General features: G+C 47.1%; 2 protein-coding genes across 3 annotated transcripts; one reads left to right on the top strand and one right to left on the bottom strand.

The window, feature by feature from the left end:
* The first annotated feature begins 2,509 nt into the window (after window positions 1-2,509).
* Window positions 2,510-5,310, top strand: LOC124649095. 2 transcript variants are annotated; one of them, XM_047188769.1, is made up of 2 exons: window positions 2,510-2,719; window positions 4,468-5,310. In XM_047188769.1, exon 2 carries the CDS (start codon window positions 4,482-4,484, stop codon window positions 5,031-5,033), a length of 552 nt encoding a protein of 183 aa, XP_047044725.1. In that variant the 5' UTR covers window positions 2,510-2,719; window positions 4,468-4,481; the 3' UTR covers window positions 5,034-5,310. The 2 variants fall into 2 exon arrangements, with proteins under 2 accessions (XP_047044725.1, XP_047044726.1); XM_047188770.1 differs by lacking the exon at window positions 2,510-2,719 and adding an exon at window positions 2,765-3,786.
* Window positions 5,311-5,593: 283 nt separating this feature from the next.
* On the bottom strand, window positions 5,594-6,808 carry LOC124650627 (polygalacturonase inhibitor-like). The gene has a single exon (XM_047190143.1). The coding sequence runs from the start codon at window positions 6,806-6,808 to the stop codon at window positions 5,792-5,794; it is 1,017 nt and encodes a 338-aa protein (XP_047046099.1). The 3' UTR covers window positions 5,594-5,791.
* Between the last annotated feature and the right edge of the window lie 8,341 nt (window positions 6,809-15,149).

The raw sequence follows: 15,149 nt of genomic DNA, 5'->3' as shown, positions 1-15,149 counted from the left end.
TTGCTTCTGAATAAAAGCAACCTTTTGAAGAAATGATTATGAAAACCTGCATTGGTATTAGACTTTCTGGTCTAATGCCATACCTAGTGCATTAAACACCTCTTTCCTATAATGAACTTGTTGAGTACGCTCGTACTCATCCCACTCTTAAATCCCCTGCTTAGATATGGAGGCATCGAAGGAGGATCTACAAAGGCAACTCGAAGGCCGAGGAGTCAACAACTACTTCAAGAGACTGAACCCTGTCAGAGGAGTCAGTTACCACATCCAACAAGGAGAAACCTAGATTAGCAATAGAAAGGAACTAGCTTCCTAACCTTAGCTCCTATTTTAGCTAGAATCTATTCATAGGCTCTGTAGCTAGTTAAATACTCTACAAATAGAGTTCGTGATAGGATTAGACTACGAGTCGTTCTTCTGGAGTTTATTTGTAGTTTTACCTCATTGTAAAGTAGGAGGCTGTGATGATCTTATGTAATAGAGTCTGTGTGTAATTCTATAGACATGCCTTGGACCCGCATATCTTTCTGTTGTACCACTCTGAGCGATATAATACTAGTGGAACGGTGTTTTATTGGTGTTATATCAGACTTGCATACTACACCATGCAGTGGTATGCCGGGTCACCACACTCTCCTCCTCCGCTAGGCGTAGATGCTCCTCGGTGGCTTGCCTCTTCTCCTCCAAAGCCAACTTCCTCTCCTCGTTGGCAGCAATCCTCTCCTCCAAAGCGGCTCTCCGAGCTTCTATAGCATCCATAGCCTCTTTCTCCAAGTTTCTTGCAATCTTCCTATCTTCAGTTGCTTGCAACCGTGCATTTGCAATCCTTTCCATAGCCATTGCAATGTCGTCATCTCCGGCCTTCTTTCCCTTCATATCTTGGTGGTCTTCCTACCAAGCACATTCCTCCGCCCATTGTTGACCGAGTGAGGAGTGGAGCTTATCTTCTTGCCTTCGTCACTTAAATCATCATCATCGATGATTGTTGCATCACCGGTAGCATTGGCCCCCATAGTTGCCGCATCCAACTTGCTGCGGGTCTTCCACTTTTCTTCATTCCCTAGCACTTCATAGCAATGATGCAAGGTGAATGGCTTGCCAAGAATCTTGTTGGCTTTCTTGTTCTTTTTTCCCACATCCCTAAACAATCCTTGAGCCATAGAGTTCTACAAAGCAAGCAAAAGAGAATATATGAGCTATATGAACTAGAAGCGTATTCTTCACATATGAGCCATATGATCAACATAGTAGTAGAATGGCTTACCCTATCATTCTCATTTGTGCCACTTGGATTAAGAACATCGACGTTGGCTTGCACGCCCGCCCATTTTTGGCAATCGGTGTTGATGCCGGACCAACGGGACCGAAGTGAGCGCATGGTTCGCTCGTTCCCACTTGTGTTGTGTGTGTTGAAGTACTCCATCATCCTCATCCAATATGTTTCTCTTGTTTGATCGGTACCGGTTGTTGGATCCATTTCAATTGTCAACCACGTCTTGCAAAGCAGCTTGTCCTCCGCTATGGTATAGTTCGCCGACCGATCGGGATGGCGAGGTTCAATCAACCCTTCTCCTTCCTCATCGACATCCTCATATTCTTCATATCCTTCAACGACTTTATCATGCATAAACGAAGATCCAACATTCATTGTCTCCATGAATGTATCATCATCGACTCTACATTGCAATGAACTTCACTATTCTCCGGCTATGTATGCATCTAAACTAAAATTTGAAGGAAAAGTAGTGTTTTTTACCTCTCCGGCATTTCATCATGCACCGTATGTGCGCCCGCGGGGTTGCCGGACGGAGGCGCCGGCGGCGTCTGGTTCGTTGGTGGAGGAGGCGACGGAGGCTGCGGGCGGCGGGAGGCGGGCGCCTTCGCTTTCTTCGGCGGCGCGACGGAGGCGACACCGAGGTATGGCCGTTTGGTTGACGGCGCCTTCCTCCTCGGCGCCGCCCGCGCCTTGCCGGTGGCCTGCGCGGCTGCCTTCTGCGCGGTGACGGCGCCTGTGTGTAGCGTCCCGCGCGGCGGAACGAAGAGCACACGGGCTGCGGTGGTTGTGTTGCTGGCGTCGGCTCCACCGCTAGGGTTTGCCGCATTGGGCGGCGGCGCTGCGGATGCGGCAGCGGGTGGGACAGAGTAGGGAGGGGTTGCTGGGTTGCCGGATGTCCCGTCCATCGTCGGGATTGCGTCGGTTGCCGCGCGGGGGCGAGGGATTGGGCGGTCGGGCGGCGAGGCGGAAGGGGAAGTTTCAGCGCGGGGTTTCTTCGCGCGTGGTCGAGCGATGCCGCGCGCTGTTTCCGGCGCACAAAGTATAGCGCACGTGATGGCGCAAACCCACCCGCGCCCAAAAAATTTACAACACCGCGCCGTTTGCAGCGTCTGCTGGAGCGGCAATTTTGCTCCCACACGCTGCAAACCGGCAGTTTTTATACCGCGAGGCCGTTTTAGCGCGTGTTAGAGATGCTCATAGGCGGCGATGTAAGAAAAAGAAGCGGTTAGGCTAAATTTACTCCTGGTTTGTTATTTGTGGTCTCCCTCTCGAAGCAAGCATCTCGTACCGACGCCGGAAACCCTCGTCGCCTCCCAATCCTTCTTCCCCGCCGGAAGCCGGAATCCGCCGGAGCACGCCTCGAAGCGGAACAGATCTCCTCGTCCTCCCCCCCTCAACGGTATCTGCTCCGGCGCCGGCGGCTTCTGCTCCCCCCTTCTCTCGGTAAGGAAGCCCTAGCCTTGCTCGGATTGTACCTTTTTGCTACGAAGAATCGAATCGATTCCAATCCACTTGGATCTCGATCGGCCTCGCTTGCCGTGTGTAGCCAGGGCTGTCGTGCTGCGGGGGCCGTGGTTGCTCCATCCATTGCTGCGTCCGCCCACCGAATTTTGGCGGTTCGATTTCATACGGGATCTGGGGAACAAATTGGGGGATTGCTTTCCAGGTGCCCAGCGTTTGACGCCGCCCCTGGAGGCTCAGAGGGACGCTGCAAACTGGAGTCAGTCCATGATGCTGTGAATTCTACTCGGGCTAGTTGAAGATTCTGATTCGTGTCGAATAGGGCAAGCAGATTGTGGACAAGTCCCTGCATTGTGCGCTAGTTAAATCATAACTCTGTTTTAAGCTGCAATCTGGTAAATGTGGCTGTATGCAAAGTCAGCTGTCCTATACATGCTGTAGCAAGCTCCCACCACCACCATCTGCTATATCTCCAAATGTTTACCTTATGTGTTTCTGTGTTCATGTAGGCTTATGTATTAGGTCCTGTTACACAGGATTAGCTATCAAATTTTCCATGTGACTACATTAGATACCTGATGTTTGTTTGTCTCTGTAGAGCTGTGATGACAAGTAGTTTATCTGCATAGCGTTAACAACTGTTGTGCAAAAAATTCATAGCCGTATGAATTATAGGAAATATTTTTATCTGTTTGATTAAAGATGTTACTCGCAAAATTATTTAAGAACAATACTTGACTAAAAGTTCATGCTCTGGCCCCATGTTTGGTTGTTTGTTTCCGCATAAAATCTCTCTGCCCCCTCCATTAATGCCATCGATCTGCCATTAGCATCACCTTTTGCAGGGGGATCTTTAGGGAATATGTTGCTATGAGCAAGCTTTTTGAGCCGCGACTCAAATCCATAAGCCCTTGACGGATATATTTGCTGCCCTGCGCTTGCATAGTTGAATTATACTACAAAGCAGTCAGCTTGTTTTCCAATTCTTAGATCCATAAGCCTCTGAATCAGTATGGGCTATTCACTTCTTCTTTAGTAGCAGCCACCAGGTGAACTATTGTTTCTTGGAAGATGCACTACAACAAGTTTTTATTGCATTGCTGTGCACATGTTTATTTACGTCTGTAGGGTCTGAAAGCTTGAAAATAGAAATGTTGATTATCATAATTCCTGACCTTTTAACTGGAAAGCATTCTGTAACTGTGGTTTCCCTCATGTTGTTAATGTAGAATTCTGTGCAGTAGCAATATTGGGTATTCATTTGCTTCTGTAATAGAAGCCACAAGGTGAACTAGTATTTCTTGGAAAATGCAATACTATGAGTTCCTATTTATTGTTTTGCACATGTTTATTTAAGTCTGCTATATAATCTGTGACCTATTTTTTAACTGGAGAGCATTGTACAATTTTGGGTGTTCTCATGTTGGTAATGCAGAATTCTGTGCAGAGCCAAATATTCATCATTCTGTTATGTAACACTTAACAAAAATGTACGAGGCATTTAAATTTCTAACTGGAAAGCATTCTTTGTTCTATATTTATGCAGTAATTTTGTTATTGCCTCATAATTCAATCCATTTAACATGTAGATAATACTGTACTGGAAAGCATTCACAGTAGTCAGTAGAGCCCAGCTGTTCTACTATTTCAGATTCCTGAAAACTTGCTTCCTTGAACATCCTTAGATGTTGTTGTTAGTTGACTTTTTTCCCCTTGTGATGGTATTTCAGGATTGGTGGTTGCTATGGGTGACTACACGATTCAGATAAGCACCAAGCTGATCGATCAGCTCGCCCGCGACGACGAGAAGGTGAAAAGGAGGGTCAGGAAACCCAAGCCCAAGAAGGTTCTTGAACAACCAGAAGAGCCTCAGGACAATGGGAGGGAGCTTCCAAGCGAGCCGAAGAGCAGCCCTGCCCCCGCTCCCGGGTGGCAGCTGCCACCCCCCGTGTACCTGCCAGTTACCCCTGCTCCTCCACCACCACCTTCGCCCTTAATCCAGGAGGCGGAAGCCATACGCGCCGTGGTGGCGGAAAGTGTGAAGGTGCTGGAGAAGCTGGACAAGCAGGAGGCTGGGATGCAGCAGGAGCTCGCCAGGAGAGCCAAGGAGCTGCATGACAGGGAGTTCAAGCTGCCCTACCAGAACCCCGTGCCGTGCGCTGACGAGAAGGCGGCCTGCCATGAGTGCTACGTGAGCAACGCCGCGAAAGACCCGCTCAAGTGCGCCGAGGCAGTCAAGAGGTTCGAGGCGTGCGTCCGCATGGCTAGGCATAGCAGCAGCGTTGCGATGAAATGAGTGAGGTGGCAGTCACACGATTTTGCCTTGTTGGGATGGTTTTGAATAACCTGGATGTTCTGGGTGAGACCTGAAACAAACACCTATGTAGATTAATTCCGGTAAACGGTTTGCAGTGCACCGTTCTAGGGCGAGGCCTGAGTGGGTGTCCTTGAACTTTGGGGTTTCCATGTTACATACGTTATGCTGCAATATGGAACATGGATTGTAGCTGCGAATTAAGTTCTTTTGATGAGTAGTAGATAAGCAAACTGGCGATCCAGCCGTAGTTTCTGAATGTCTTGAAACCCTCTTCTCATTTTTACAAGATTGCATCATCCCATACGAAGCGGATAACTGCCTGCTATTTATAATCTTTTGGTCTCCATCCCATTTGAAGTGGATCATAATGCTGAAAACCCCTACTACCTCTACCAAATCAGAATTTTATTACGTAGTTTAAGAGGTCGCAGCAATACATTATGCTTGGAGCTGGTACATTCGTTATACAGCACTATGTGGAGACTCTTCAAAATTACACATGCATATTATCATTTTCCATTATATATAAGATCCTTGCAATAAAAAAGAGTACATCTATGACAATTAGTGTCTTCTTTACCACTGATACAAACCGTAGTAATCACTTCACGATTACTGCATGGCTGCTCATAGTATTTTGGAAGTAGATATTCCCATATCATATTTTGGAAGTAGTAGAAGTTTATGTTGATTTTGTTTGGTAAACTGGAAGTCCGAGCCCACGTCGACGAAGGTAGCTAGTGTAGGTAGTTGATGGGCCGTTGGCGGCACGCCGTGAGCGGCGCTCCACAGAGGCACTTGTTGTGGAGGTAGCTATAGCGGTCGAACCTGGCCATGTTGCCGCCGGCGGGCACCTCGCCGCACAGCCTGTTGAAGCTCACGTTGAACTGCTGGAGGTTGGTAAGGTTCGCCACCTGCGTAGGGATGCCGCCACGGATGCCGTTGTGGCTGAGGTCGATGTAGGTGGCGTTCTCCGGGAACTCCATGCCGGAGAGGTCGAAGCGCAGCGCGTTGCGGGACACGTCGACGTGCTGGAGCGACGACTTCCCCGCGCCCAAGAGGCACGCGGCGTCGCCGGTGAGGGCGTTGCGGGATAGGTCGATGTGTGCGAAGTCGACGGCGGCGAACTCGGCCGGGATAGCGCCGGAGAGGTTGTTGCTGGAGAGCCAGAGGTAGGCCTGGTCGGGCGACTTGGAGAGGAGCAGCGACGGGATGGTACCGGAGAGGTGGTTCCGGCGGAGGTTGATACTGGAAAGGTTGGGGAGATCAGCTAGAGACGCCGGTATGGCGCCGGTGAGGGAGTTGTAAGAGAGGTCGAGGACGGTGAGCGCGGTGAGCATGCCGAGGAAGGAGGGGACCGGGCCGGAGACACCAGTGTGGGAGATGGTGAGCTGCGAAAGGTTCGAGAGCGCGGCGAGGGAGTCCGGGATGGCGCCTGAGATGGCGGGGAGGTGGTGGAGGGTGAGGGTCTGGAGGAAGGTGAGGTTGGCGATGGCGTCCGGGATGGCGCCCGACATGTTGGTGTCCTGAAACACACGGAGGCCGATGACGCGGCCTGACTCGGCGTCGCAGTCGACGTCGTACCAGTCGCAGCAGGCAGAGTCCGGCGTCCACGACGCGAAGTGGTACGGGCTGCCCAGGGCGGTATCAATGGCGACCAGGGCGGCGTGGTCGTCGTCGTGGCACTGATCTGCCGCCGTCGAGGCGGCGAGGAGGAGAGAACAGAGCAGCAGCAGGAGAGGGAAGGCGGCCATCTCTTCTTGTTTCGAAGTGAGCTCTAGCTTGCTGTGTGTGTGTGTGTGTGTGTGTGTGTTGATGAGACTAACTAGCTTAATTACTGAGCTTGTGGCTGATGAGTGAAGCTGCATGGTGCAGAGCAGTGTACTTATAGCGTGGTAAAAGTGCAAGTTTGGAGGGGCTGCACTAAGCAAGTGGGGTTTAAACATTCGGAAAAGTGCAGCATAATGGGCAACAGAAACGCATGCCTGCCTGGGCAGCGACCCTTCACTCAGCTTAATTGGGTCAGATATTTCTCCAGGTACTAGCAGAAGTGCAGGCTAATCGTCTCTTTTTACCGACATGGATAGAAATTAGGACATGGATTATGGGCAGGCATCATTAGGCATTACTACATGCAGCTTAATTGGATCAGATATTTTTCAAGATACAATCCTCTCTCCCTTTCCCTCACATGGATGGAAATTAGGAGATGTATTATGGGCAAGCATCATTAGGCATTAACTACAGCATTATGGATATGAACAACAAGATGACCTTTCAACTGATGTATGGACACTTGGACAGACAACAAAATGCAGAGCTCGCATGCCTTGCCTTGTCACTCCAACTCATTCAGGAAGTGTTTGGATCATGCATTGCAAGGTTTGTCTGCAGAAACAAGTCAAAGCTCAGAATTATGGTCATCTGTTTATTTTTAACAGGGGTTGGTCCCATAGAGACCTAGAAGCTTTCATTCAAAGGTGGTTCAAACAAGTACACAACAGGACCAAAGAAAATAGATTATTACAACCAAGTTCAAACTTTTTGCACAAAGAACCCTTAAGATAAATCTGAAAACACCATCAGGTCCAACTCCTTTGCCGCCACATCGCTGCCAACTAAGCACCACGCCGTCGGGGACAGAACCACTTGGGGCGAGGCACCAAAAGCCAACTGTACTTGTGCTAGAGGGCCTCCGTCTCAGCATAGAAGCCTGGAGCATGATCTTCACCTGCAATCGCCGGCTGGAGAAAACCGAAGCCGACAAAGAGGGTGGGGGTAGTTGCCCTTCAACCTTCTTGAACAGAAGCCAAGGATGAACTTACGTGGATTTTCACTCCGGGGAGTAGCTTCAGAGTTTCCCTGATGCAGATCCCGAGCTGAGACGCATGCGTGTACTCCATGTTCCTTCGCATCACCATGACCCAAGGAAGCCAAATCCCCACCATACCCGTCCGTGTCGAGCCCGCCGAAGAACATGGCCTTATTGAGAGAGTTCGCCTTCCTTGCGTTGTCACTCCAACTTATTCAGGAACTGTTTGGATCATGCATTGCTAGGTTTGTCTGCATAAACATGTCAAAGCTCAGACTTATGGTAATCTGATTAGGTGTAACCATTTGAGTTCTCAAGGATGCAGTGTTAGGCCTAGAATTAAAATTCAAAACTCGCGAGCTAAATGAGTAACTCACAATTCGATTCGTCTCGACGCGAACTCGACGTATAACGAGTTGAGTTTTAACTTTTGTCGTTAAACAAGTTCGAGCTAAAGAAGCCAATTTCTTTTTAGCTCGCGAGTTGCTCGTTTAGCTTGGTAAAAATCAACATTAGATTGTACAGTATGGTCAAAGAAGTTAATCCAGCCCAACTGGCCAAGTCCTGCCGGCCTAAGCCCACTTGTGCTGATAACTCAAGTACACTTCTGGCCTTGCAATATTTCTAGTTTATATGATTTATGCCTTGTCTAGTGATCTGCCAATATTATTCTTGTGATATAATTATTAATTGTTGTGGTTTATCCACTATATTATTGTGGCACTCCACCCGTCTCAAAAAAAAGTTGCTCAAAATTTTCTAGATACAGATATATCTATAGCTAAAATATATCTATATACGTCTGAATCTGGATAAAGTTGAGCAGCTATTTTAAGGACAGATGGACTACCATATTCTAATGATTGTTGAAAGAACGAGATGTCGCCTAGAGGGGGGGGGGGGGTGAATAGGCGTTTAAAAACTCTTACGGATTTGGCTTGTAAGAATGCGGAATTAAACTATATTTATTCTACAAGCACAAACCCTAAATATGCTAGGCTCACCTAAGTGCAACAACAACAACTAGAGCTAAGCAAGATAGGCACAAGATATATGTAGCACAAGTGATAGCAAGATATATGTACTTCAAGCACGATGGCTATCACAAGGAAAGTAAGCTCGGGTATAGAAATAACCAAGGCACGCGGAGACGGGGATGTATTCCCGTGTTCCCTTCCTTTGCAAGAAGGTACGTCACGTTTGGAGGAGTGGAGGTCCCACGAAGAATTCCCCAACGCCACGAAGGCTCACCCTATTCTCCGAGCCAAACCCACGAAGGATAATGGCCCTTTCCTTATGGTTAGCTTTTCCTCCACTCTGGAGATGGCAAGCTCCAAAACCACTTCACAAGCTCCACGAAGGAGAAGCCCGGGCCTCTTCACAATCTTCTTGAAGAGATCACCGGAGCACCAACCGCCAAGCCAACTAGGAGGTCTCCCTCCAAGAGTAACAAGCTCACGGTCTCTCACTCGAACTAATCGTGGTGGAGAGCTCAACACAATGCAATGATGCAAAGCAATAACACTAGAGGTGTTCAAATCCTTCACACTCAAATCCCACCAAAGCAACAAATGCTAGGATGAGATTGGAGAGGAAGAACAAAGAGAAAATCAACAAATGACTCCAAGATCTAGATCCAAGGGGTTCCCCTCACTTAGAGGAGAAATGGATTGGTGGGGATTGTAGATCTAGATCTCCTCTCTTAGATCCCTCAAGAATGAGCAAGAATCATGGGGGGAATCAAGAGAGAGGGCAAGTTCTTCAAAGTCAACAATGGAGGAGAGAGAATGGAAGAACTTATCCAGCCCAAGGTGGAAGAAGGGCTATTTATAGCCCAAGCCGAAAAATAACCGTTGGGAAAAAGTTGGGCTGAGTCAATAGTCGAGGAGGCCGATCAACCGGGCCTGGGACCGGGCCGTCCGGTTCAGGACCCGGTCAGACCGGGCCACAGACCGGACAAGCCGGTCCAAACCGGACCTGGCGCCGGGGCTGGTAATTGTCGCGCAGAACCTGCGCCAGGGCGGCCGGTCCATCGCCCGGTCAGACCGGACGAGGGGCCGGACCCGGCCGGTCCAAACCGGATCACAGGCCGGGCCAGCACCGGGCGAAGCTGGAAACAAGTCTGGATAGTGCCCGGTGTGCACCGGTCCTGTGGCCGGTCGGAACCGGGCCAGCCGGTGCCACGGCCGGTCGGCCGGGCCTGTGGCCGGCCTGAGGCTGAACAGCCCTTTTCCATAAAATAGAAAATGCTCCCGAACTCCGATTGAGATGAAACCAATTTTGTTGGAAAGATAACAACGAATAGAACCCCAACAAAAACTGGAAATATGGAGACTCCTCACAGAGTATTTTAGATGATTCTAGAGAGGGGGTATCCCACCGTTAAGAAACGGTGAAGTCGTCCAAACTCGAAAACGTAATAGGAGATGCATGCGGATTCCGTTTTCGATGAACTTGGGCTTGTTGTAAAGCTAGCAACAAGCTCAAGAACCTCACACAGAGAAACACCAAGAAGCAATAGGGATATGCAAAGTATGCAAAGTATTGAGCTCCCTAAGACGATGTGATCAAGCTACTCAACCGAAAGCCCCTCTTGATAGTGCGGCTATCTATCCTATAATCCGGTCTCCCAACAACCACCTTGAGACCGGTAAAAGGAAAACCTAGCAAGGCCATACCTTTGCCTTGCGCATCCCGCTTGATCTTGATGATAACTCTTCAAGCTCCACTCAAGCCGGAATGCCACACTTCATCATTGTTGCTTCGTAAAGACTCACAAATGCTTCCCCATACACCATGATGGGAAAGCTCCATTGATGCACATCTTCACATGTCCATTATCACCAAATGCACGGCAAGCTTCAAGCATATGATCCTCTTGAGATGCTCAACTTGAACTTGCCCAACTCAACCTTGATGATGATCACCACTTGATGTCATCCTCTCATGGGCTATATGAGATCTCACTTTTGATGCATGCCCATGGAAAGATACCTAACCCACATAGACAACACAAGTGCACATATATGATGGGTTAGTTCATAAAGCATAATTGACAAGGCTTACCATACCACATGACTTTATGTGGCACATTCTTCATGCTTCATGTGTTGACCAAACTTGAATCTATTCTTCACTCTTTGTATTGGTCAACCTTGTATCTTCTCATGCTCTATCATACTATCTTGAGGTGTACAAAGAATTCTTCATTTGGTTGCATGCTCTAAATCTTAGTCAACTCATGAGACTATCATGACACCGACTTAGAGCCATAACTTGAATTCTTCACTTAGAATCAAGCACTCAAGATCTTGATCATTCATTGCTTATCACATAAGCTAGAGCATGGCTAATATTGAGTTCCACATAGAAACTCCATCTCCATTTCTTCTTCTTGATCATATCACATATATGTCTTCAAATCGATGATCTTAATGCCAGTACTCAAGGTATATCTTTATCTTCATGGCATCCATACTTGAATCCAACACATGGACTACAAGTAGTACCTATGGAATATTCCTTCATATAAACTCAATGAAAACATTAGTCCATAGGGGTTGTCATTAATTACCAAAACCACACATAGGGGCAATATACTCTTACAATCTCCCCCATTTTGGTAATTGATGACAATCACAATAAGAGGGTTTATATGATGAATATTAGAAACAAGTATGCAACTTATCCGAGAATAAGTTGTATACAAGAGGTTGTATTTGATATGGTCAAGTAACACGAAGCTACTAGTCCATATCAAAACCAACTCTACTCACACAACTACAACTAATGCAAGGGATGTGAGTAGAACCAACATATATAGAGCAAACTCCCCCACAATGTATGCATGTGTGATGAACATGAATTCATTGCATACATTGTCAAGAATAAACTTTGGGACAGTTTCCACTATATATATACAACCATGCAAGTCATATAAATATGGAATGCATAAGAGGTAAAACACTTAAGCACAAACCAAACTTAAGTATAAACCATAAACACTTAAGCACAAACCAAACTTAAGTATAAACCATTTCCCTTAAACCCTCTAAACGTCTCCCCCATTGGCAACAAGTGCCAAAATGGGTTAAAATTTTAGAAATCCAATATAATATGAGTTCCTCCCCAAGGTGTGCATTTCTAATAATTTGAGTGAAATCAAATGCTCATATCCAATGATGAATACTTGAAGGAAGTCAAACTATATTGAGGATCAAAGATTGCACAAGGATAACATGGTGAAGAAAGCTTTAACAAATAAAGCAAGCAATCGAAGATCCAATTGGACAAACAAAGATATCATGATAAGAGAGATATAGTGCTCTAAATAAAATAAGGAAGCTCCCCAAGGTTCGTGCACAATTTATAATGTTTGCATTTGAATACAATATGCACAAACATGGAATCCTCACTCCCTCTATATCATTTAGAACACTGTAAGATCGAGATGTCGCCTAGAGGGGGGGGGGGTGAATAGGCGTTTAAAAACTCTTCCGGATTTGTCTTGTAAGAATGCGGAATTAAACTAACGTTTAGTTTACAAGCACAAACCCTAAATATGCTAAGCTCAACTAAGTGTAACAATAACAACTAGAGCTAAGCAAGATAGGCACAAGAATATGTAGCACAAGTGATAGCAAGATATATGTACTTCAAGCACGATGGCTATCACAAGGAAAGAGAGCTCGAGTATAGAAATAACCGAGGCACGCGGAGACGAGGATGTATTCCCGTGTTCCCTTCCTTTGCAAGAAGGTACATCACATTTGGAGGAGTGGAGGTCCCACGAAGGATTCCCCAACGCCACGAAGGCTCACCCTATTCTCCGAGCCACACCCACGAAGGATAATGGCCCTTTCCTTATGGTTAGCTTTTCCTCCACTCCGGAGATGGCAAGCTCCACAACCACTTCACAAGCTCCACGAAGGAGAAGCCCGGGCCTCTTCACAATCTTCCTTGAAGAGATCACCGGGGCACCAACCGCCAAGCCAACTAGGAGGTCTCCCTCCAAGAGTAACAAGCTTACGGTCTCTCACTCGAACTAATCGTGGTGGAGAGCTCAACACTATGCAATGATGCAAAGCAAGAACACTAGAGGTGTTCGAGTCCTTCACACTCAAATCCCACCCAAGCAACAAATGCTAGGATGAGATTAGAGAGGAAGAACAATGGGGAAAGTCAACAAAAGACTCCAAGATCTAGATCCAAAGGGTTCCCCTCACTTAGAGGAGAAATTGATTGGTGGGGAATGTAGATCTAGATCTCCTCTCTCAAATCCTCAAGAATGGGCAAGAATCATGGGAGGAATCAAGGGGGAAGCAAGTTCTTCGAATAGCAACAATGGAGGTGAAGAAGGGGAAGAACTAGCTCAGCCCAAGGTGGAAGAAGGCTATTTATAGCTAAAGGGGAAAAATAACCGTTGGGGAAAAAGACAGCAAAAACGCGCAGGAAAAACGGCCCAGCCGGCGCACAGGCCGGCCGACCGGAGCAGCAGCCGGACAGGCCGGCGTGCAGCCCGGCCGAACCGGATCCCAGGCCGGATGGGGAAGCTGGCCGCGCGGCGGGCAAGGCGGCCCAGCCGGGGCGGGCGAGTGGGCCGCGCGGGGGGAGAAGCGGCCCAGCAGGTGCAGCGCCCGGTCGGGCCGGGGCGCACGCCGGGCAGGCCGATCGGCAGCCGGATCCTGGACCGGACCCAGGCCGGATGGCCCACTGGACCCAGCCCGGTTGACACCAGCGCCAGGTCCGGCGCGGACCGGGTGGGCCGGTGGCTGGGCCGGTCGGCCGGCTGGCCCCTCCCCTTTCTTTTTTCTTTTCTTTTTATTTTGCTTTCTCCTTTTCTTTAATAACACATGCTCCCGAACTCCGAATTGAATGAAACCAGTTTTGTTTGAAAGATAACAACAAATGCTATCCTATATAAAGTGAAAACGCAAGAATCTGTAGGAGGGAATTTTATCATGAATATATAAGGTAGAACCTTATATCATGAATAACCGGTAAAATCACCCATCCTCGAAAACGTCATAGAAGAGTCATACGAATTCCGTTTTCGATGAACTTGGGCTTGTTGTAAAGCTAGCAACAAGCTCAAGAACCTCTCACAGAGAAACACCAAGAAGCAATAGGGATATGCAAAGTATGCAAAGGATTGAGCTCCCTAAGACGATGCGATCAAGTTACCCAACCGAAAGCCCCTCTTGATAGTGCGGCTATCTATCCTATAATCCGGTCTCCCAACAACCACCTTGAGACCGGTAAAATGAAAACCTAGTCAAGGCAATACCTTTGCCTTGCGCATCCCGCTTGATCTTGATGATAACTCTTCAAGCTCCACTCAAGCCGGAATGCCACACTTGATCATAGTTGCTTCATGAAGACTTACAAATGCTCCCCCATACACCATGATGGGAAAGCTCCATTGATGCACATCTTCGCACTTTGTATTGGTCAACCTTGTATCTTCTCATGCTCTATCATACTATCTTGAGGTGTATAAAGAATTCTTCATTTGGTTGCATGCTCTAAATCTTAGTCAACCATAGCTCAACTTATGAGACTATCATGACACCGACTTAGAGCCATAACTTGAATTCTTCACTTAGAATCAAGCACTCAAGATCTTGATCATTCATTGCTTATCACATAAGCTAGAGCATGGCTAATATTGAGTTTCACATAGAAACTCCATCTCCATTTCTTCTTCTTGATCATATCACATATATGTCTTCAAAACGATGATCTTGATGCCAATACTCAAGGTATATCTTTATCTTCATGGCATCCATACTTGAATCCAACACATGGACTACAAGTAGTACCTATGGAATATTCCTTCATATAAACTCAATGAAAACATTAGTCCATAGGGGTTGTCATTAATTACCAAAACCACACATAGGGGCAATATACCCTTACAATCTCCCCCATTTTGGTAATTGATGACAATCACAATAAGAGGGTTTATATGATGAATATTAGAAACAAGTATGCAACTTATCCGCGAATAAGTTGTATACAAGAGGTTGTATTTGATATGGTCAAGTAACACAAAGCTACTAGCCCATATCAAAACCAACTCTACTCACACAACTACAACTAATGAAAGGGATGTGAGTAGAACCAACATATATAGAGCAAACTCCCCCACAATATATACAACCATGCAAGACATATAAATATGGAATGCATGAGAGGTAAAACACTTAAGCACAAACCAAACTTAAGTATAAACCATTTACCTTAAACCCTCTAAACTTCTCCCCCATTGGCAACAAGTGCCA

This window comes from Lolium rigidum, chromosome 4 (assembly GCF_022539505.1).
Source record: "Lolium rigidum isolate FL_2022 chromosome 4, APGP_CSIRO_Lrig_0.1, whole genome shotgun sequence".
Taxonomy (NCBI): Eukaryota; Viridiplantae; Streptophyta; class Magnoliopsida; order Poales; family Poaceae; genus Lolium; species Lolium rigidum.
Note: the sequence above shows the minus strand (reverse complement) of the source record. Positions and strands in the feature narration are given on the sequence as shown.

Excerpts from the sequence above, each read along its gene's own strand:
- LOC124649095 (XM_047188769.1), top strand. The coding sequence starts at position 4,482 with ATGGGTGACTACACGATTCAGATAAGCACCAAGCTGATCGATCAGCTC.
- LOC124650627 (XM_047190143.1), bottom strand. The coding sequence starts at position 6,808 with ATGGCCGCCTTCCCTCTCCTGCTGCTGCTCTGTTCTCTCCTCCTCGCC.